We start from the raw sequence: 25,482 nt of genomic DNA on the forward strand, positions 1-25,482 counted from the left end.
TGAAGAGAGTAAACAATTAGTAAATACATCTACGTTTTTGTTTACATCATATTCAAACAAGATCTGATCGGTTTTTTCCCTAACAGTTTCGCTAAAAATATTCCAGTTCGCTTTTGAAATTTTCCATTTAATCTTAGTTTGAATGGGTTGAGAAGTATTATTAGAGATGATGATTGGGTAGTGGTTACTATTGTAAAGGTCGTCCAATGTGTACCAGGAGAGGAGAGGAGCAGAACCAGGGTCACAAATACTTAGATCAATAGATGATGTGCTACCAGATTGGACATGAAAATATGTGCTGCTACCTGTATTTAGAACATTTATATTTAAATCATTTATCACCTTTTCAATTAGTTTGCCACGCGCAGATGTATATTTGGACCCCCACATAGGACTATGGGAGTTAAAGTCACCAACTAGAATAAATGGTGTTGGAAGCTGATTAATTAAATTTGTGATTTCAGTTGGAGATAGTTTGTAATTTGGAGGGATGTATAAGTTGCATATTACGATTTTTTGTGGACACCAAGCGGTTATTGCTGTTGCTTCGAGATCGGTGTCTAGATGGAATTGTTGATGGTAAACATCAGATGAAACGAATATTGATGTACCGCCACTTGCTCGTAGGCGCGAAGTTCTGATAAAATGGTAGCCGATGTAGTTTTTTAGAAAAGGTGTATGAGAATGGGTAAAGTTTGTTTCTTGGAGACAGAAAAACTCTGGGAAGAATTCAGAGGTGAGATGTTGAAGGTGTTCTAAGCGTGGATAAAATCCATCGCAGTTCCACTGGATTAGAGTGAATGGTAAAGTAAAGTGAAAGATATTATTTATTTTTGTGACTGTTGGGAGGTAAGAGAAGTATCGGAGAATGACTCGTCATCACTATGATCTGTTTGTAAAAGACACGGTATTGTTGATGTATCATTATTTTCTGCAGATTTATCATTGCATTGTTGTTTGATTTTTTTTATTAATCGTGTGAGTCTATTTTTTATTGTTCTTTCAGAAAGGTGTTTATACATAGAATGTAAATTGGTAAGAAGTGTGTTGATGTCGTTTGTAAACTCTAGGGCTTCATGGTAGGGGTCATTGCTACCTTTAGTATTTTCTAAAAATGCAAAAAGTTCGTTTAGAGAGAGGATATTTTGTGGATTTTTGTTGTAGTATTCAGTTATGTCCAGTCTAGTGATATCGGTGATAATAGTATCATCCGTTTTTCGCCTCTTCTTCTTGGATTTCTTATTACTTTTTAATTCATTGGGAATATCAGGAGGTTGCATTTCGGAGGTGTCAGCTAACGGAGATGTAGGAAGACTAGATTCGTCATTAAGTGAGTCCGAAGGAGGTCTTTTTAGGCCTGTTGCTGGAATTTGAGATGACTGGTCGCTTTTATTCATGCTTGTGCTAGGTTCAATGTTAATGGGTGGGTCTTGGGTCTCTGTCTGTGTAGGAATGATGGAAGATGAAGGTCTTTTTTGGACTGTTGCTTGAATTTGAGATGACTGGTCGCTTTCATTTATGTTTGTGCTAGGTTCAATGTTAGAAGTTGGGGCTTGGGTCTCTGACTGTGCAGGAATGTTGGAAGATGGGGGATTGTTGCAATTATTTGCAATGTGTCCGGTTAACTTGCAGAGGAAACATTGCATTATATCTGTAGAAAGGAATATTCTATGTTCGGTGCCATCGTATGGAATAAGTAATGATGTCTGTAGTTCGTAGTTTTCAGAAGGGGAATTTATATAAACTTGGCGCCTGAAACTTAATACGTGGCTGTATTCATCTCCAGGGATACCTGCTTTGAGAAACGATATGGGGGATGCTAGGTGTAAACCAAGGCTTTTTATAGCGTTTTCAGCAATTTCATGAGGAATAACAGGTGGAATATTCGAAATTAAAATTCTTTTGGTTGGAGATATAAGCCTTCGAATGTTGAGAGAAAATGTGTTGATTTGAATTAATGGGTGAGAATTTATCAATTTTTCAACTAGTTCGGAGTTAGATAAGTAAATACATACCCTATTATTAGATATTCTAGATGCGAAGCAAATATTCTTGGCTCCAATGATACTACCAATTGCGTGAACGTAGTCATAAAGTTTTAAACTGTTTTCGGCATGAAGAACTACTGCCTGATTTTTTCTCGGAAACGATGGCCTCGGGACGGCTTTTAATGCAGCAGTGTACGATAAGTTATTGTTGGTGGTTGAGTTGGTGTTGTTTGCAGTTTGGTTTGTTGACATTGTTGGTTTTGAGCTGTCCTCGTAGTCAAAGACAGCTTCTGCAGTTTGGTTTGCCATAATTATTGCGAGTCAGGAGGTTGCACCTTATTATTCAACTTATTATGCACCATAGTGGTGCAAGTTGCGAAAGTACACGTAGATACACTCTACACTTGTATACACTGCACTTTGTTTTTGTTCGGAACTAGTTTAAAAACATAAAACAAGTTTACAAACTATTTATAAACACGGTAATTTACGAGAACAGCAAAAACGATGTTCCTCGCTCAGGTACTCGTGTCAAACTCAAATTTTTTTTTTTTTTTTTTTTTTTTTATATTTGATGGTTGCATCTTAGACTATATAGGTTTCAGAGTATTTTATAAAGAATAACTTTTTTTTTCGTAAAACTGATAATAAAAAAGTTATTAATAGGTTCCAAGTTACGCAGCCATACTGTATAAGAGCTAAAAAATAAAAAAAAAATTGTTGAACATTTATTATTGTTTAAAATTTTCTCAAAAAGAAATAGTTTATTTTATTTCTAAAGTAAAATAATTTAGTGCATTTTAAAGATTATATACTAATCTTTAAACAATCTCCTATAAAATTGTAATAAATTTGTTAAAACTTGAGTAATACCGTCTTAAAATGGTGGTAATTTTTTAAAACTACGAAGTTATCAAAAATGACATTTTTTGAGGCGTCATATCATTTGAATTAAATTATTGAAATTTTTTTTTGAATAAAACATCGTTTAGTAAGATATTTGAAAGGTAAGTGGTGCAAAATTGAGAGTTTTATAAGAAAAATTGTATTAGTTACACATTTTTAAATCATTTTTAAACAAAATGCATTCCCAATTTCCGCCCACACCGTACCTATGCCCATATATTTTATTTCTTTTTAATGTAACCATAAGATAGCCTAATTATTCTTCTTTCATGTCCAATTTGTAAAATTTCATTTGATCCATTAGTTAAAGAAATACATTAAAATAACTCAACCGTGCACTTCTCCGAACGCTAGTTTACAGTGCGCCATAAATAAATAAATGTGCCCAAGCAGTGATACTGTCGGAAAAACTTTGAGTTACCGAAAGATGTTATGACATCGATTTAATATGTTCCACACATCCGTCTCCCTGATGCGAGAAAGATTCCTCGAAACAGATTGTACTTGTAGACAAGGACAAGAAGAAACACGGGTAACTACCACTATTCAATAGATTTTTAAGAATTTGTTCTCTTCGACAACGTTTTGTAACACATCGAAATCTATAAATTCAGCTTCAAGACGTACATACTAGACTACTAGACAAATTAGTCCTGAAGCTGTTTGCAAATGACTTAGTAAATAGGTACTACTTAACGTCTAAGATCACCGCTCGAGGTTTAGCCAAGTCGGGATAGCATTTGACCTTGCATTAGGAGCTGCCCCAAATTTTATTTTTCTAATCTTTAGGGAGGGTCAATATTAGTAGAAATTTAAAATCTCGACTGAATTCCACCGTTGCGTTAGCCGCCATCTTGATTTTAAACGAGAACCGTTTTTGCTCAATATCTCCGCCATTTTCAATTTTTTGACAAAAAGTGTAGAAACTGAAATTGTTGAAAATGCGATTTTCTATGGTTTCATTTATTATAATTTTTTTCGTGCGGTCGATATTTTCCGAGTTATGAGGGAAAAATCGTGACAGTTGTAGCATAATTATTGAATTATTGAATTATCTCGTTTATTATTAGTTTTACAACAAATATATACCTATACAAAAATGAAGATAATTAAATTTTGTATAATTTTAATGCCGTACATTTTTTTGATAAAATCAATATTTAAGGTAGTACGTATGTGGCAAAAGTCCGAGCATAAGACCTGATTGATTTTGTAGCAATTGTTTTTGTTCAATATCTCTGCCATTTTCAACTTTTCGACAAAAAGTGTAAGAACTGAAATTGTTGCAATTACGATTTACTACAATTTTTCGAGAGAACCAGTGGTGGGTCTACAAGGGGGGGAAATGGGAAAATTCCCCCCAACAGGGTTTAAAATTTAAAAAAAATTGTTGAAACATCACGATATATTAGCTGACATAAAACTTAAAATATCGACAGACAAATTCAACCAATCAAACCCGCTAGTTAATAAAATTAAGTAAACTTAATGCATATACTGTGTTTTTATGTCTTTTATATAGGTACTTAGTTTGGTTGATGTTTCATTGGAAGTTTCAACAATTGTATAAAATATAATTCTCATTATTTTTGTTTATGTACAATTATGTCGTAAAGTTAATAATAAATGAGACAATTCAATAAATATGCTTCCCCTCCGCTTCCATTATTTTCCCCCTTAACTCGGAGAATATTGATCGTATAAAAAAATTGTGCCAAAGAAATTGTAGGAAATTGCATTTCCAACAATTTTCTTTCCCACCATTTAGGTTGGAAAGTTGAAAATGGCGGAGATATTAAGCCACAACAGTTCTCATTTAAAATCAATATGGCGGCTAATGCAACCGCGGAATTCAGTCTAGATTTTAAATTTACACTACTATTGATCTCTGCTAAAAGATAGAATTATAAAATTTGGGGCAGCTCGGAAACAAAATTCAATTCAATAATTATGCTTCCCCCACCACTTTTTAATATTTTCCCATGTAACTCGGAAAGTATCAACCGCATGAAAAAAATTTTTAAAAAGAAATTGTAGGAAACTTTATTTTGAACAATTTTTGTTGAAAATGGCGTAGATATTGAACAAAAACAATTGCTATAAAATCAATCCGGTCTTACGCTCACGCCATTTCCGCATACGTACTACCTTAAATATTAATTTTAGCAAAAAAAGAAAGAGATCAAAATTATGTATAATTTAATTTTCTTCATTTTTGTATGGGTATATATTTGTTGTAAAACTAATAATAAACGAGATAATTCAATAATTCAATAATTATGCTCCAACTCTCACTATTTTCCCCTCATAACTCGGAAAATATCGACCGCACGAAAAAAATTATAATAAATGAAATTATATAAAATCGCACTTTCAACAATTTCAGTTTCTACACTTTTTGTCAAAAAATTGAAAATGGCGGAGATATTGAGCAAAAACCGTTCTCGATTAAAATCAAGATGGCGGCTAACGCAACGGTGGAATTCAGTCGAGATTTTAAATTTATACTAATATTGACCCTCCCTAAAGATTAGAAAAATAAAACTTGGGGCAGCTCCTAATGCAAGGTTAGGCCTGTTATTCGTCTAACCCGACTGGACTAGTTCTTTATTAACTGCAGTGCGTCGAAAGGAGAGACTACATTTTGCCAGAGAACACATAAATTAATTTGTTAGTGGCTGACTGGGAACAAGTGCTACTTACTGATGAATCTTGATTTTGTTTATACAATAACGACAGACGTGTTCGTATGTTGCGATGACCCAACGATCGATATGCTCAGTGTAACTTCTGACACACCACATTATTTGGTGGAGGATCCGTTATAGTGTGGGGCGTGGGGTGGTATTTCTTTAACCACACGTTTGGATCTAGTGGTCATACTAAATGAATACCTTACAGCTGACAGGTACATATTGGAGATCTTGGAACAACATGTAGAGTACCATTCGTCCTGTATCGCCGTATAAATATGTCTTGCTAATATAAAATAATGTCAGACCTCACCTTGAACAGATAGTCAGGAATTATCTAGAAGAGGTAAAAATTAACACTATGGAATGGCCAGCATGTACCACGGTCTTAAATCCGATCGAAAATCTCTGCGATATCCTTGGTAGACAATTAAGAGTGACCCCGATCTAACTAAACAACGTACAGGAAGTGGGAGAGAAGCTGATCCAGATTTGGGGAGAACTAGACAAAAATGAGATACGGCAATTAATTTTAAGTATGGATCGACGAAGTGAGGCTGTTGTATGTGGTAGAATTAGAAACCTTAACGTAGAAGGATGTTTATTAAAATTTTCGGTTTTATTTTTTTTTTCTCATGTATTTAAACCTGAATGGTGGTTGACAAATTGCTATAATTACTTATCAAATGTAAAATAAATCTGGAAAATTTTCATTTCTTATAATTTTACTAATATTGATCTTGTTATTTCGGTATTTTATTTATAGTACATATACAGAGATGGGAAAAATTATGAAATAAATTCATTTTCACTGAAATAGACGATTTTTGTGATAAATCCCGAAACAGGTCGATTTTTACTTTTAAATTAGTATACTGTTTTGGCATATGTATTCATACTAGTGAAGTTATCCATCTGGGCGTGATGACGTCATCGATGACTTTTTAAATGGAAATAGGGGTCGTGTAGTAGCTCATTTGAGAACGTGTTTAATTATCTATTCAGTAATGTAAAAATTAATATCAATTTTTATACAAGGTGACCAAAAGTTATTTTTGAATTAAATTAATTGACGTAAAAAGAAGAATGAATTTAATTTATTTAATTCAAAATACATTTTACTGCTATCAGAAAATATAAAAAAATGTTTATTTGATACCTAAATATTAAGTACTTTTCGCTTAAATTAAATGTTCAAACTGCCAAGAGGCAGATGAGAGGCTGTTTGATACGGCCGGCGGGCGAACTTTCGACACCAATTTGTGTTTGTACCGCCATGTACCGGGCGCATATGAAATGCCTCCCGAAGAAGGGTTTCTTACCTGTAGCTAAAATGGTCACATACGAATTGCCTCCCAAGCTCTAAATAAATTACATGCTTCTAATCTTTATGTGAAGGTGGGATGTTGCGACATCTTCGTCCCTTCGTAAACTTTTGGCAAAATTAATATTTTGTTATTTAATTTATTTTATTTTCAACCTTTATGTATTAAAGATTATTGACGCTAGGCAGTGTTTATAAATTTCAACTAACATACATAATATATAATTAGTTTTTTCTACAACCGTGTTAAAAATGCAATTTTTAGAACTCCATACGAGCGTTAAAAATGCTACTTTAAGGCACTAGTGCTTTAAAATTTTTAAGGCAATGCTGTTCGTATTGACCGTATAGGCAATTTTGATGTAATGTAAAAAAAATATAAAAATGGAATGTCAGTCAAGTTCAAGTAAAAGTTTTTGTAGATATTGTCCTGTAATTACGTTTGTAGAAAAAATATTGTATGATATGCGTGTTAAAAAGTACATTTTTAAGGCACTCATGTGAATTTCAGAACTCGCTATCGCTCAATCTGCAAACTTTCACATGCGTGCCTTAAACGTGTACTTTTAACACTTATATCATAAATAACTATCATAACCATCATATTATAATAATCATTATTTTTTGTTATTAATAATTTGACAAAAAATACAAAAATGTAATAAATATTTTATAGATTTATTAAAAATAACATCACAAAAAACTTATTTGGAAAATATTACAAAATGTGTATAAAAATATAAAATTACAAAATATTTTTCCTAAATATATATGATACTACTTTGACAAATTCTAATCTATTTATTTTACATTCTCTTAATCCTAAAATTTTTTCATTCAGAAAATTTATTTTTGCTGTACTTTCCGCAACAATTTTTTTTTGGTGTCGAAATATTTCATTTTAATGTAGGTATTTATTGGAAATTGTAAAATTATATCAACCAAATTATGAATGTTACGCTGAGGGCAGTAGAAAAAAGAATTATATTTAGAATGAAAACTTTCGCATGGGTTTGTGGTTCTTTGTAAGGATGAAGAGTGCTCAGCTCAAATATGTGGAAGAAATGTCGAATTTTTAGATATGTAATTATCAACAAGATCATCACAAAACTGGGTGACTCTTTCATCGACTGGTTTAATTTTTGCCAAATCTATAGCAAAACATCGCTAACATCTTCACGATGTAAGAATGAAAGACCAAAAATAAAAATAAGAAAATACTCAACATCTTTTTCTGGAACTCTGGAGCTAAGCCCAGTGCTTGAACCTTTCTATACCATTCCTGACCCAAATGAAAACGACATTTATGAAGATCTGCTTCAGGAATTGCCATACGGATACTATTATGAATGGAAATTTCAAAGGCTGAAGATATTACTTTAGGAGATACAGCAAAATTAATTTTAAAACATTCTTCTATGATATATTTAAAAGCGAGATGATATAAAGATGACTTTTATCTTGAAGTAAACAAAAGACGAGAGGAATATAATGTCCTTTTTCAATCCATGTATACTAAACCATTGAGTGAAAAAACGAGGACAGTATTCAAAAGTTCCGTCAACATACCAATTGGAAACAGTCGAAAGAAAATAAAGATTTGAAAAACATGTTAATATAACAATATGATCCTTTTTGTCATTTTTAATTATAAAATTTCCGTTTCTATTTGTAATAATTAGACTTAGGCAAATATGCATATTGCATATTTTGCATATAATGCATAAAAAATGCAAAAATGTCAAATTTTGCATAATTTTATAAAAGTAAGCATAAAGTGCATATAATTTGAAAATTTGGTGTTAACTATATATTTTTATATTCAAACTTACAGATAGCATGAAAATTCCAATATTTAATTTTGTGTTATAATCACTTGGTATTCAAATCCTTGGTATAGTAACTAATAAAAGACAGCGGCTTATAGTTTTGTCACGTTTTGTCCTGGAATTAAGGGTTTGTGTTTGCCAGTTTATGTCTCTAGGTAAAAATTTTTATTTTGACGGTCAGTTTAGCTTGGTTTCACTTTTGTTGTAAAATTGGAGGCGTAAACAACGTGTATTTCTAATTGTGAATAATTATTGTGCTTTGAAAATGACGAGTATAAGCAATGTTTCAACTTGGATAAAACCTTACAAAGAGCTATCTATGGATATGGATAAAGTTTATTGCTCATGTTGTGAGAAAACCGTAAGTACGTATTATTTTTTTATTTCATTTTAAAAATTTACATGGTGGTACAAACGAAGATTTTAAAATTGGAGATTATGTTTAAGAAAAGTACCGACACAAGGCTAGTTCGCAATAAATCGATGTATTTCTGAAGTTATACTTCTTTAGGCACGAGGGTGAATTTTTACATTCCCTGGCGCATGCGCACACCGACAGTATGGTATTAGTCGCAACATCTTTTAAGTTATGTAGCGCAAATAAGGTGTGCGTGAAAAGAATATATTACTAGTGTTTTTAGTAAATATATTTATTATAATTTTTATGTCTGGGGATTTGTCTTCCTCCTAATAAATATTATTGAAAATATTTATTTTCAATTAATGAACCTGTCAGCGTGATTGTAATTATTACGTCCGAGAAATGATCGGCTGAATACAAAAACGGTGGTAGATGATCGGTAGAGTATTCGCCTAGGGATCGAGAGGTCCCCTGTTCAAATCCCGACAAAGTCATATGCTTTTTTTTTAATTTATGGTATTTTTTTTGTTCGATCTAAAATTAGTTTAATATTTAAATACAATACAAAAAACTGTTTAAAGTAGATAGGTATATTGATTTCGTTGAAATCATAATATGAAGTTAGATTATACTATAATAGAAGTATAACTTCTTACGTGCGTGCAAAGTACACACACATTCTTTTTTCTTTTTTCAAGCCTTTTTTAAACACCTTGCGATAAAAAATAGGATACCTATTTAAAATTCAAATCATTCAATAGTCTACTGAAAGGTCGCTAACATTTTTTTCTAACAATAGCATATTTTTTTCTTTAAATGTAAACAGAACAGACCAAGAGCCTCTTGTAAATATTTGGGGGTTCTTCCTTCTTGCACAGTCATTTCTTGACATATTCAAGATTACTACACCGATTTTTATTTGATTTAATTTAAATATTTTAATTGTTATGCAAAAACGGTTCATTTTTAGTTTATTTCTACAATCTTAGATTTTAGAAATGAGTACAACTATAGAATATTTATATAATTTTTTAGATTTCATCTGAAAAAAAATCAAATACATCAACATGTCAGAACCGCGAAACATTTAGCTAAAGCTAAAAAAGTAAAAACCACATCCGGTGAAAAATATCAACCTTCAGTGTCCAAAAGTGCTTTCAGTCAAGTTCCAAAAAACAAACCGAACAAGAAACTTTTAACGAAGACTTGTGTCGTGCATTTGTTTCTTCTAGTATACCGATTTCAAAATTATCTAATGAAAATTTTAGTTCTTTTTTAAAAAAATATTGCAAACAAAACATTCCCAGTGAACGAGCTCTAAAGAGAAATAATGTCAATTTGTTATAGGTACTCCTCAGTTATTATACACTGACTCGGGTATACACTGACTCGTTAGGAAGATACATTGTGCACGTATTAATTGGTGTACTTAGCGATGAAACCTTTCCAAAATCGTATTTAATTTCCTGTTAGCAAGTGGAAAAAACCAACGCTCTAACAATATCACGGTTTCTACAAGAAACATTAGCACACTTTTTCTTCCTGCTGCTGTGCCTAATGATAAATTATTCCTTATTTTATCTGATGCCGCACCATATATGGTGAAAGCAGGACAAAATTTAAAAAAAATTTATCCAAACTTAATACATGTCACTTGTTTAGCGCATGGAATAAACAGAGTTGCGGCGGAAGTAATAAAAAAATTTACACTAGTTAACCGTTTAATAGCGAGCGTCAAAAAGGTATTCCTGAAATCACCGGTAAGAATACTATGTTATAGAGATATGCTTCCTGCTGTTCTACTGCCACCGCAACCCATTTTAATACGTTGGGGAACATGGTTGGAAGCAGCTAATTTCTATGATGATCATTTTGTTGATTAAAAAAAATAATTAAACTTTTAACGGATGATAGTTGCCAATCTTTATTGGAAGCTAAGCAAGCCTTCCAAAATAACATCCTCCAACAGCAACTGTCATTCATAAAATCAAATTATAGTTTTGTCCAGAAAACTAAAACTCAATTAGAATCCTCCAAATTATCATTGTTATAAAGTACAGTTTTAATTAAAGAATTTGAGTCATTGTGTCAAAACGTTAAAGGTACTATTGGAAAGGGAATTTTTCAAAAATTTAAAGTAACCATGGAAAAAAATAGTGGTTACCAGGTTCTTTCTGAAGTGGTTCAAGTACTAGCTGGGACATTTTCCGAACCACTTAATTTAGAACCGTCTATTATAGTAAATTTGAAAAATGCCCCAGTTACATCAGTTGATGTCTAAAGAAGTTTTTCTTTTTACAAATATATGTATTCAGATATAAGCCATAAGTTTTTATTAGAAAATTTTGAACATCATTTGATAATCTATTGTTACCACAATTCAAAATAATATTTATATTTTAAAATAATTGTATATGTTATGTATTTATAGTATTGTAAGTATTTTTCTAAATAAAAAAATATTGTAAATATTTTTTATTACATGCATATTTTCAAGATAAATATGGATATTTTGCATAAAATACTGCATATTTTTGCACAAAATACTGCATATTTATGCGCATATTTCATACTTTCTTATTTGCATATTTGTTTAAGTCTAGTAATAATAGAAGATGAATCAAGAGCTTTACGAAATTCAGATATATTTTTGGGAAGTTTAATTAAAGAATTAGTGGTTCCAGCATAATATAAATTTTTTCTCAGCCTATTGATATCATTGATAGTAAATATCTCTATATCTGTCTTCTTAAGTTCTTTACAGATGAGCTTCATTGGTTTTTCGCTGAGGTTTCACGGCTGCTCTTTTTATTGAATTGCTTACGGCTTTTCTATTGTAAATTTCGGCAAACAACTTCTCGTGGTTATGATTTAATATTGATTCAATTATCGTATTTTCACATCCCTGTGTGTTCACAAATTATGTATTTCAGGTTTTTTTAGTAATATCCACCGTTTTACTGTATCTTTGGCCAACAATTCTTGAAAAACGAATGTAAAACCATCAATTGATTAGGCCATCAGTTCAATATACAAAAGAGAATATAAACAAACAAAAAATTAAGGTAAAAGTACCTATTCATGGAATCATTAAGAAGAGATTAGAATCGGAATTGGAATTACCCAGAAAAGCTGGCTATTATGTTGTCGGGTAACACTTTATTTTCTAAAAAGAATTATGTCGTACTGTGAAATATTTATGTTAACATATTTTATGTACACTGCATTAAGAATTAGAAAAATCAGAATAGATCTTCTTCTCTTCTTCACGTGCCATCTCCGCGACGGAGGTTGGCAATCATCATGGCTATTCTGATCTTAGATGCTGCTGCTCTGAATAGTTCGGTTGATGTGCATCCGTACCATTCCCTCAAGTTACGCAACCACGAAATTCGTCTCCTTCCTACACTTCTCCTGCCCTGGATTTTCCCCTGTATAATCAACTGAAGTATGTTGTATTTCTCATTACGCATAACATGCCCCAGGTACTGCAGCTTTTGTGTCTTGATGTGTGTCAAAATAGATAGATAGTACCTATTATTATGATTTGGCAACATTGTGTCATTATACAGAGAATAAATAGACAAAATATCAGCCTAAATGATTAACGAAACGGAGGCATTTCGATTGTACCTGGGAGGCATTCTATTCAGCTGGGAAAGCAGATAGCTGGGTAATTACTTAGGTTTTCTCAATATTTATTATCACTTGCATCTAAATTTACACGAATATTAGTCAGTTATATTTTATTTCTTGTTTGACGTCTTGTTTTTATATATGGATAATACATTTTTATACAGTACCAAATTTTTCTCCAATTATTTACTATACATGGTTTGGAAAATGGACATTATGTTCCTTGCACAAATTGTCAATGACATACAAAAATTTATTTTGTTTACTAAAGTTTAAAATGTTTGCAACATTTCAATTATCATTAAAGTCAACTGAAATATTTTTGAAAAATTCATTCATTGTGCTGTATTGGGTATGTGACCCAATGTAAAAATTTGTGGATGCGGTTTTCACGTACAGCAAAACTGATGTAAAAAAATTATGTTTAAAAAAATTCAAGCATTGGGTTTGGTAGGTACAAGAATATAAGAATACAAATTCAGAAATTGCAAAATAATTAAGGAATACGTTTGATTTAACTTAACGAAGTTGAAGAATGCTTTGTTTTTAATTTCATGTCATACAAACCTACACACAGGGGCGTAACAGAGGCCCGCGCAGCATGAAACTTGCGGAGGGCCCCATCTTGTCGTCTAATATATCTAAAAATGTGTCATTGTTATATTATTTTGCGCATACATACGCAAGGTTTTTTAAGCAATGCAGTATTCAAAATAAAGTTGCCCATCAGATAGATATAATGTATTGTATGTAATGTATTGTATGTACATATTAATAAAATTGTAGATTTGTAGATATTGTATTCGCTGATAGTAGTGCACGAAGAAAGTTGTTCATCTCATAGAATAATAGTATGTAACAATGTAGCCGTTTATTAATTTTCTTTCTATTTTATTCTATACTTATAAAGATGAAAAATGTAAGTTGTCATAAACAGTGCATGAATACACTAATATAACAGTAAATGGCCGTTTTGGAGAGTAATTATCAGCGTCACGACGTATTTGCTTGGTAATTTGGATTTAGATTCTACTTATCCTCCACTTCAAAGTTAGAGTTGTGCCGTTGGTTGCTTTTACATGAGGGGTGAAAGTCACCCCTTCTCGTGGGTGAAAAATAAGTCAAAAAATGGATAAACTGACTAATTATAAGCAACTTTTGTTCTATAGAGCTTCTTTATCTAATATACTTTTTAAGTGACTTTCGAGTGAAAATGTTTATTTTCCAACAAAAAAACACGTATTCAGGCGGTTTTCGCAAATAACTCAAGTATTTTATCGAATTAAATATTATCGAAAAAATATTTTTAACAAAAATGTAGCTCATAAAAAACAAAAAAAAAATGGTTTAACTATTCATGAAGTCTATCGAGACAGTAAAAGGAAAGTTGTAGCTCATGAAAAATTGTTCTTATTCGTTCAATTTCAATTCGAATATTTCAACGTGAAATAACCAACAAACGAATCACTTTTCGGGGAGAACTCTTTGAAACTTTTTTTTTTAAACCAGCTTTATTTTTATTTTTTATAGCATTTTATAGCAAGTTTCTAGCATCAAAACTAAGCGAGTTACGCACAAAGTAAAGTTGGTCCATTTTTTACTAAAAAAACGTAAAAATCTCCCCCTAAGTTGGATCGGTTCGAAATTCTTATTTTTGAACAAAATTGGTTTTATAGTAAAAAAAGTTTCTTTAGTTTAGAAAAATGCCCTTTTTTCAAAATAACTTAAAAAGCATTAGCAAGGGCGGATCCAGAGAGACTTTGAGAATTTAAAATAATCTAAATTTTTATATTTGCAGTTCAAATGTTTTTAGTTTCAAAAACATATCCCGCTTGCTACGAGGAAAATGTTTTTTCCACCTAGCTCTACCGAATGTATACTTTTCCGGATCTGATTGTAGGGAGCAAAGTTGTACTTTCCCTCCCTAGGGAGGAAAAGTAAAAGTGCCGTCATGGTATTTCATTCATGAAATATAACTTATTGACGCCCTGTACAATATCTATTTTCTATTAGGTAAGTATTTATACATTTTAACGTTTATTTATAAAACACCCTGTATTTTGCAGAATGGTAAAAAACAGTAAATTGTTATTTTGATTTAACAATGTTTACATTAATAATTTGACTTTTATTTGACAGTTGACAGTTATAATGTACCTTATTAGTTTTAGTTCTGATAAATTTTGTTGGTTAGTTACATAAATAAATTAAGTAAAAATGAAAAAATTAGTTATTATTTGAGGAAGGTGGAAAAACCATATGTATAACATGGGAGTAAAGTGCCTTTTCCTCCCTCGAATGATTACTGCCCTCCGCTACGCGTCGGGCAGTAAACTTCATTCTCGGGAGGAAAAGTAGCACTTTCCTCCCTTGTTATACAAATAGCTATTAGCTTTCTGCTGAACGGTAGGAAATGTTGTGCTGAACGAGGTAAAATGTGAGGTAACCATGCTATGCATGTATCATAAAAAAAGTAAGTTCATGCAACTATATTTATTTGGTGTCGAATATTCCTGAGATAAACCGGCCTCTGGGGCTGGTGTCGAAAATTGCCATTAAATTTTAGTCGCTACCTGCTTAATATCGAAATTTCCTACGCCGGTTTGATATATTTTAATGAAAAGCAATGTTTATTTGTGAAGTAAACATTTTTTTCAATTTTCTGACAATGGTAAAATGCATTTTGAATTAAATTAATTAATTCTTTTTGGGTTAATTAATTTAATCTGAAAATATTTTTTGGACACCCTGTACAAATAATAATGTTAATGTTTATATTACTGAATAGAGGATTAAACAATCTTGAAAATGAACTACCACACGACCCTTATTCCCATTTAAAAAATCATTGATTAAGTCATCAAGTCCAGATGGACGACGTCATTAGTAGGTATGACACATAGGTATATGCCAAAAAATTATAATTTAAAAATAAAAATCGACCTGTGTCGGGATTTATCTTGAAAATCGTCTATTTTAGAAAAAATTAATTTATTCCATAATTTTGCCCCCCACTATATTTATAATCTAAAAGATGACGTAATTTCAGATGTTGAATGACCTAAACATCTTTATGATTTATAACACTGTGCACATCTTTTAATTCGCAAGACACTATTGATTTTTTTTTAACCCCATCGCAAGAAAGCAAAGACAGGCATACTAACAAAGGGTTGAAATGTTTTTTAAAATATGGTTCTGCTGTCGAGACATCGGTCGCCCGGCGTTGCGATAAAATAGTCTACAATCAAATGCGGCGGGAGCTCATGTCATTTGTTATGAGTATAAAAGGAGAGTTTGCTCAAAAATATGTTTCTATATTCCAGCGGACAACTAAATTTTGTTCGGGAGGTCCCCTCATTTATTATTGATGTTATAAAACGGCTAAAATAAGTTTTAAATATTTAATAAGCTGCTGTTTTATAAATAATTACATTTATCTCAAACTATTCTTCTTTTTTATCAATTAGGACATATAGGTAAATACCTATCTTATTTATGTTTTGGAACATGATTTCTTAGGACGCAAAATACAAGATACTTCTCGACTTTAAAAGGAGGAGTATTACTAAAGATTTATTTTTCATAATATGTTCCTACTCTTCTTCTTCATGTGCCGTGCTCGATTATCGAACGTTGGCTATCAAATTAGCTAAAGCAATTTTGTTAACGGCAGCTCGGAAAAGGGATGCAGAGAATTTGTTATACCATTCTCTCAGGTTTTTAAGCCATGACATTCTTCTTCGAACTGGCCCTCTGCTTCCGTCTACCTTGATTTGTATTATTAAATGGAGTATATTATATCTCTCAGGGTGACGCATAACATGGCCAAAATATTCAAGTTTTCGATTTTTAACTCTTCTGACGACTTCCGTGACTTTTCCCATCCGGTGCAAAACAACTTCGTTACGAACTCTATCCACCCAACATATTCGTAGGATTCTTCGGTTTGCCCAAATTTCAAAGGCTTCCAATTTCTTGAGAAGAGTATCTGTTAAAGTCCAACCTTCGACACCGTACAAAAGAGTAGAGAACACATAACATCTCATTAATCTAATTTTAAGATTCAAAGTAATGTTGTTTCCACATAAAAGTTCCTTTATCTTAAAGAATGCAGCTCTGGCCTTCTCTATACGTATTCTAATTTCTTTGCTCATGTCCCAGTTCTCATTTAGATTACAACCAAGGTAGGTGATACTGTTAGTTCTCTCTAATTGTTCACCATAAACTGTTACTACTTCCGGTTGTATTGGCGTCTTACTGACAACCATCACCTTGGTCTTTGCGGTGTTTAGCTTGAGTCCATATTCATCACACGTTGTGGTAATCCTATTAATCAGATGTTGAAGTTCTCATAATTGCTCGCAATTAACACCGCGTCATCCACATATCTCAAATTATTAATATTGACGCCATTCCTTTTGATACCACATTGAGCATTATCCACTGTTTATTGTCAACAAACTCAGAATAAATGTTAAATATTAGTGGGAACAAAATGCAGCCCTGCCTTACTCCTCTTCGTATTTGAAGTTCTTCAGACGTGTCTCGGCCAATCCTGATGTTTGCACGTTGATGCCAGTAAAGATTTTTGATAATGCGTAGGTCTTTATCACCAATACCCACTTTCTGAAGAATAGCAATTATTTCAGTATGTCTTACCCGAGCAAAGGCCTTCGTAAAGTCAATGAAACACATATAAACCGGATGTCCGACATCTCTGCATCTCTGTACCATAACCTGAATACTAAATAGTGCTTCTCTGGTCCCAACGTTATTGCGGAATCCAAACTGTGTATCACCAAGCTGTTCTTCTATTTTTTGGTACATCCTAGAGTCCAAAATTCGTAGAAATATCTTTAAAACATGACTCATCAAGCTAATGGTTCGGTAGTCACTACATCTTTTCGCGTTTGCCTTTTTTGGTATCGTCACAAAAGTCGACAGCAGCCAATCCGTTGGTATGTAGCCAGTTTGATAAACTTTACTAAAAAGATGAAGGAGAGATCTTTTACCTGAACTTTCGAAGAGCTTTATTATTTCACTCGGTATTTCGTCTGATCCCGTCGCTTTTCTGGTCTTTGCTAATCTTATTGCTTGTTCAATTTCGTCCATAGTTATGGCAGGTCCTGTAACTACTTCGTTAATTTCAAGCTCAGGCCTTTCATCATTAAACAGTTCCTCAATGTAGTCTTTCCATCTGTCTATTTTATCCAAATCAGCGATAATCAGTTATCCGTCTCATGTTCCTATTAGAAACTATTATTCTTCTAAATGAAAATAAACGGTTTCGTTTTGATTCAAATCAGGTCTCTTAACATCCCTCGACACGTGTTTCTAGGTCTACCCGTTATCAAGAAGGCTTTGCAAGAAGACCTATCTGAATCAAAACGTCCGTTCTGCTCCGGAGTATGGTTAAAACGACCTCTAAAAGGAAACGATGAAATAAGTGAAATGAATGTTGACAACGAATCAAGTATTTTTTTAACCCGGGTACAAAAATAACAGCGGGCGACCGACGCTAGGAAAATATTCCAACAATGCATCTCAGATTACCCGTTATGAAACGTTATCATTTTTGTACCTACTCTAATACAGAGTATAGTATAAAACAAAGTGAAAATAAACGGTTTCGAATCAAAAGGAAACACTGTATTCCTAAAAAATATATTTAAAAAAAATATCACTCTACAATTTTGCGTTGACATGAATAGCCACAACACCATCATCTTCATTCGTGGACAAAGAAATAGCCGCCTTACCACTTCCATCAACATTTACAGTTTTTCCTGTACAAGATCCATTTTCTAAACTACCAGAAATAACATCACAGTAAGTTCCAGCCGGTAATGAGGTTTGAATACTTTGATTGATGTCTCCTTGTAAAGTGAAAGCGATAAAGCCTTTGTTTCCTCTTCCAAAAGCGATTTGTTGGTTGCCGTCACTCCACCAGTTAGTGACATCTGTGCCAGCTACAGCGTTTCTGAAACCGACCATATTAAAGATTTCACGCCATCTGTGTTCGCAGACCCAACCATTTGTGCATGTGCCATCAGCGTTGAAACCAGGTTGTTGACCAGGTGGACCTAAAATTTAAATTCACCTTAAGGCTTTGTACATACGAGGGCGGTTTGCCAGCCGTTAACGCCGCAGTTAGCCGAGGTTTGTACCGTACACATGACAGCGGTTGACTGGCGGTTCCATTCCTTCCCTAGTAACTTACAACCGCCGCGGTTTGACGACGTTGAGCAATTGCATGTGTACGATACTATGCGGTTGCATTTTTGTTCCTTGGCAGCTTGAACCGCGGCGTTTGAGTTTTTAAGGTAAACCGCGACGTAACCGTTGGCAAACCGCTCTCATGTGTACAAGCATTAAAAGTTACAGTATACAGAAATTTGTTAGTAAAAATTAATAAATTTCATGCGAGGACACTAGGAATGATATGTAATGTTAACAGAAAATACTGAAACGAACTCTAATACTAAAATATAAAAGATATTGTAAGGGAAAAAATTTAGAACTAAGGGAAAAAATTTAGAACTAAAATATATAAAAACACATATCTATGCGCAGAACGGGAAGAAACGGAGAACCTGAACCTGGAACAGGAGACAATTACAAGCTGCAATGAATACATATATCTGGGAATGAAACTAACTAGTACAGGACGAAACGAAGAAGATATTAAGGAAAGGATAGTAAAGGAAAAACAGGAGGTGATAGGAGACCTGAATTCGGTACTGTGACAAAAAAAATATAAGAACAGAAAATAAAAACCAATTTACAACACAATATTAAAACCAGTGTTAACCTATGGAGCTGAAGTCTGGCAATTAACCAACAAGTACAAAGATAAATTACTAGCCACTGAGATGGATTTTTGGAGAAGGTCAGCAAGAAGATCAAGACTAGAACACATAAGACACGACGACATTAGACAACAAATTGAAATAGAAAGAACAATTATAGATGTCATCAAAAGACAACAGCTAGTTTGGTACGGACACGTAAGGCGAATGGACCAAAGGATAATCCCCAAAAAGTGTTAGAATGGACGTCCACAAAAAAAAAACGAAAACGAGGAAGACCAGCAACTACATGGATAAAGGGCATCTCCAAGGCGATGTGTGAAAGAAATCTAAGAGAGGAAGACTGCCACAATAGAAAGGAGTGGTGATTTATGAACGGAAAGGCGTAGAACGCTATAAAACCGATATACATAATATAGATAGAGAGAGGTAAGAAAAGGAAACATCTGAACAGAATCATATCATCATCATTGGCTCTACAACCCATGGTGGGTCTTGGCCTGTTCCAGAATCAGTTTCCATTTCTTCCTATCATTTGCCTTTTTTTTCTAATTTCGCACTAATAACACTCGCAAATCGTCTTCCACGTGGTCCTTAAATCGTGCTCTGTGCCTGCTTCTTCTCCCTACTCCATCCGGTCTTTGGCTATAAATGTGTTTCGACGTCTCTACCTAATTCGTTCTCTCTAAATGACCTAGCCACCGCAGCCTTTATATTTTGATGGATCTACCAATACCAGGCTCACTATATAGGTGGTAAAGCTGAAAATTATAGATATAGATATAAGTATCAAGGTTGAAGAACTTAAGGACTGGTTTAAATGCAGTTTAAACTCAGAGCAGCGATAAATGATAGTGATGATGATCTCCAACCTCCAAATGGAAGACGGCACTTAAGAAGGAGAAGATAAAATTACCAATCCACTAAGTAAACTAGCTACCTATTTTAGCCAAATAGGTATGTCAAGAAGACATTACATTTGGAATAAGATAAACAGAAATAGAGACCTGCCATCAATACTGAGCCAGATTTGTCTATATGCACTAACTATTCACAATATTATGTAATTTATATTACCTTGATCATGACTGTCAAAAGCATAACTTGACATTAACCTAGTAGTACCATATGGATGAGCCAACATGAAAGCTATTGCCATCTTATAAGGTTTGGGGTTCTTATACGTAAGAATAGCTGACGATCCATCTCTTTGGTTATCGTGGTTGTCAATAAAGGCAACTGCATCAGTACCTGCTAATAATCCCCATGCTGGACCCCAGTTTTCCAACCAGTGGAGAGCGTTGTGGCCTTGGAAGGCGTTACCCAATTCGGTACCGTATTTGAATTCCAGTACTGTTCCAAAGCTATTGTATTCTGTTTTCTTTACGGCCTCTCCTCCTACAATTAAAAGTAAACGTTAGAATAATATACATATAAAAAATTATACTAGCATAAAACGTATTGAAAAGTTCCAATTTGCTTATATTACCAAACTTATTTGATACATTTTGAGCTTTATCGATCAATGATTCTATCTATATAGTTATTTAATCAATGTTTAGTTCACTTTGTTTGCTTTTTATATTTAAATCTACTGGTTGTGTTTATAGTGCTTAAATGGAGTGATATTAGAGGCCAAGCGGATACTAGGCCGATTATGGATTAGTAACCGCGAGGCCAATACTAATCTATGAGTCGTTTCGGAAAATTGTCTGTCGAAAACAGGCCACCTCTAAGTTTTCTCTATAGACAAAAAGTCCTTTGAGGAGCTAAATAGGGATACATGCTTCCATACTTTGATATATGGAGAATTTGGTTTCATACGAAAGACGACGGACAAAGTAGGTTCGCGAAGAACGAACATCAGGGTTGCAGGCTGTAGCGATCACAACTTTGACGGTTCATGAAAAACAAAGAAACAGAATTAAGTGTAGAGCTCTAACGCAGCTATCGGAACTAAAACCCTAAGTAATAAGAACCTCCCTGAACGAATCAAGCCTGGGGAGAGCGCTAAATGTAAAATGACTGCAGTTCTTCCGAAAAAGGCCGTGCGGTCAGAACTGACGATAGTAGGTTTGTTCCAACTCGATACAAAACCGTTCTTGAATCGTTACGCGCTTGCGAAATAACGAATAATTTTGCGCAGTAACACATTTTTCATTACTGCGCATACTCGTAACCGTTCAAGAACGGTTTTGCATCGAGTTGGAACAAACCTAGTGTTAGTTCACCCAAAAGGTAAGAGACCACTGTCCATCGCCATGGAAAGAGAAGAGTTCTCAAGTTAGGTAGATTAGTAGGCTTCACGCTGCTTGTAGGTGAAAGTAAAAAAGTCCTGCAAGTAAACTTTCAGCATGCCAAGACTACATCGGCTATGTTGTGCAAAATTTTTGATAATAAGGCTTATATTTTGCCCTATTTCAGGAACCTTGGCTTTATAATGGAAAGATTGAAGGCCTGATGCAAGATTACAGACTGACGCCCAAACACGGTAAACTACTGTGTAATTCGTTTGTGGCAAAACTTTAAGTTTGCATAGGATATGGTGATGGTTTAAACTGATCTCGACGCTTTGTACCGAAGATGTTAATACAGGTTTGGGCATACCTGTAGACCGAATGATCCAAATCTTTGACAAACATTTTAATATTATAGTACCAAAGAATAAAGACTGAGAAACGGATCTGTCAGTAATTTCAAACTTAAGTTGGTGTACAGACGGCCACAAATCTTATGAAAATGCAGCAAGTGATCTATACAACACAAGACCAAGAACAGAAATCAAGCGAAACTTGGGAACATATGTCACCGTATATCACGGAGATGTTAACGCCACAAAAAGGTGGGTTATAGAACTAATATGATAGCAAATAAAGAATGATTCAATCTTGATCAACATCCATAGTCAAGCTGCTCTAAAATCGTTGAGTTCTCTGAATCTTGGATCAAAACTTGTATGGGACTATTTGGGTACCTCTTCCTGGTTTAAAGTCGGAATAAACTAATACTGGGTTCCAGGTAACAACGGCTACGTAGGAAAAAATGAGGCTGGTAAATTGGACCGAGAAGGTGTTTGTGTGTCATTAATTGGTCCATAGCCTTGCTTTGGTATTGCAACACACAAAAAAGAGCAGCTATTAATAAATGAGTGTAAGGAAAGTCTTTGGAATTCTGAAAAAATTCACCAGAAGAAACACAGGCTTAATAGTTATTAAAACACCATTCAGCCAAATTCATAGCCGACTTAATAACCCACAATCAAATGATTGTTAACGTAATAGTGGGGCTATTGACTGGACACTGTAGGCTCAATAAGCATGAGTGTCGTATATGTCGTATATGATTGATGGAAATAGATGTGTACTTGTCGGTTCCATCTAGAAAAAGAGGAAACCACTCACACTATCAGTGTGAAAGCCTCACAAGTCTACGGTATCTTAAACAAGGCCGTGGTAGAAAATTAAGAGAATGATGATTGATGAATAATGAGCTTTATGTAACAAAAAGAAGCGCAATAGATTTGTAAAAGTGACAGTGTATTAGACCAAGGACCATCAAAGTTACAATTTGCAATATGTATTTTTAACAAAAAGAAATACCGCATAATATCTTAGGACCGATAGTAGGTTTGTTTATAATTGTACATACACACAGATAATTAAAATATAAGTACTTGAAAAATATTCTTTGATGTCATACCTAAATCAATAACTTCTTGATATATGAAAGGTCTTCCACTCAAACCGCTTCCTGTCAGATCCTTAACGCTTCCATAAATAGCTTCTAGATCAGCTGGCCACATATGTTTGGCAGCATCCACTCTAAATCCTGCTACTCCCAAATCTACCAAATGGTTCAGGTATTCAACAATTTTTTGACGGACATAATCATGGCTCTATAATCAAAACAATATAAAAATAACAGTACAATATACAGAGCGCTGAAATAAGTGGTACCCCACTCCTCCCCCCCCCCCATATTAACTTATTAATTTTAGCACATAAGCAAAACGCTCGGACAAGTCGATTTTTAAAATAATCATAGTATATGATAGTATCAATGTTTCGAACTTTACGCGATTCCTCTTCAGGTGACAATCAAAACTTTGATTTTTTTGAATGGGAAAGTACATCATGTGACACCTCATTTACAAGTTTTTGAAATAGTGATTACAAAAATGTATAATACTTGCGCAAAATTTCGGTCCAACGTTTTTTAAATGCATTCATTTTTTTAAATCTTGCGAAAACCATTAAAAATTTTTGAAAAATTTAAACAGAGAATGAAAGATTACATTATTACCGAGGGCAGAAGTCCCTAAAAACTTCTATAATGTTTATTTTAATAACTTACAGGGGTGAAAACGAAGAGAAAATTTAGTATGATTTTTAATTTTAAATGTATCATTCAAAAGAAACTTTTGTTTATTCTAAGGGACTTTCGGCCCTCGGTAATTATATAATATTTCACTCTGCGTTTGAATTTTTCAAAAATACTCATTAGCGTTCTCAGGATTTGAAAAAATGAATGCAGTTAAAAAGTATTTGATCGAAATTTTGCCCAGGTATTTTACATTTTTGTATTCAGTATTTCAAATGCTTTTAAATGAGGTGTCACATGGTGTACTTTTCCATTAAAAAAAATCAAAGTTATGACTTTCACCTGAAGGGTTTAATGTAAAGAGAGCGAAATCATTAGACCGAAAGCAGTAGACCGAACTTATTAGACCGAAAAGCACTTTACCGAAACCTCACTAGACCCAACAGCAGAAGACCGAAAAGCAGTTCTTTTTACTTGTCGCAGTAAAAGAGATAAGACTAATGTAATTACAACTAAATGTTATTTGAATGGTCATTATAAACAGTTAAAATAGTGTTAAGGTCACTCTACCCATAATTTATTTTTACCTTCACTAATTTGTTTAACGGATGAAAATTATTTCATATCAGACTGTACAGAGTAACAATTTACACAGTCTATATATAAAATAATACAAAAAAATACAATAAACAAAAAGACAGATATACAAAATCTTAGCATAATTTACTTCAAACTTTTTAAATTTATTTACCATTTCGGTCTAATGCTGTTAGGTCTAGTGAGGTTTTGGTAAAGTGCTTTTCGGTCTAATGAGTTCGGTCTACTGCTTTCGGTCTAATGATTTCGGTCTAATTGTCGTGTACCCACCTGAAGAGGGATCGCGTAAAGTTCCAAACATTGATGCTATAATATACAATGATTATTTTTAAAAATCGAAATGTACGAGCGTTTTGCTTATGTGCTTAAATTAAATGAGTTAAGAGGGGTCACACTTATTCCATCGGACTGTAATTAGAGTATCACATAAAATATACTATTTATATTGTTTTATAAATCTAAATATAGATTTATAAAATATGTATGATTGGGATTCATTTTAGAACATACTAGTAATATAAAGGGCTCTTGAAAAAAATGTAATTTATTGATTTAATTTAGAACATATTATATTAGCACAGTATTAATTTAATAGGAATCTTAGCTAAGGCTTCTTCCTGAGCCGCCCTGGATTATTACAATAAACGTAAATCAAAATAGTAAATTTCAGCACCTCTATAAATAGACCAAACTAAACATTTCATCTAACGAAGCGGAAATTTTGACATTTTAATGATATTGGCACAGTATAAAGAGGGACAGTAGAACCACTCTCCGAAAAATTGGAAGTAAAATCTGTAGTCGCGCAATGTTGGCAGTCGCTTTTGCCTCACTCTCGCATTGCTATTAGCACAGTATAAAAATGGACAGTAAAACCACTTGCATGTCGGCACTTTGATCTCAGGAAGTAATACCGGCAGTATTGCGGTGGATGCGGGTTTTCCCTATTAAAACCAGTACGCTTCTATGCGACTAGCAATGCGAGAGTGGGGCAAAAGCGACTGCCAACATTGCGC

The 25,482-nt window shown here is 33.4% G+C and overlaps 1 protein-coding gene across 1 annotated transcript in view; it reads right to left on the reverse strand.

The window, feature by feature from the left end:
* Positions 1–18,390: 18,390 nt before the first annotated feature.
* LOC114328464 (alpha-amylase) overlaps positions 18,391–25,482 on the reverse strand; it is a 35,976-nt gene continuing 28,884 nt past the window's right edge. The window contains exons 4-6 of the mRNA XM_028277323.2: positions 23,249–23,444; positions 20,627–20,947; positions 18,391–18,823 (exon numbers count right to left, since the gene is read on the reverse strand). Of these exons, the coding sequence (XP_028133124.1) occupies positions 18,426–18,823; positions 20,627–20,947; positions 23,249–23,444 (915 nt within the window). The 3' untranslated portion in view covers positions 18,391–18,425. The remainder of the gene's footprint in view (positions 18,824–20,626; positions 20,948–23,248; positions 23,445–25,482) is intronic.

The sequence above is a fragment of the Diabrotica virgifera genome, chromosome 5 (genome assembly GCF_917563875.1).
Source record: "Diabrotica virgifera virgifera chromosome 5, PGI_DIABVI_V3a".
Classification (NCBI taxonomy): domain Eukaryota; kingdom Metazoa; phylum Arthropoda; class Insecta; order Coleoptera; family Chrysomelidae; genus Diabrotica; species Diabrotica virgifera.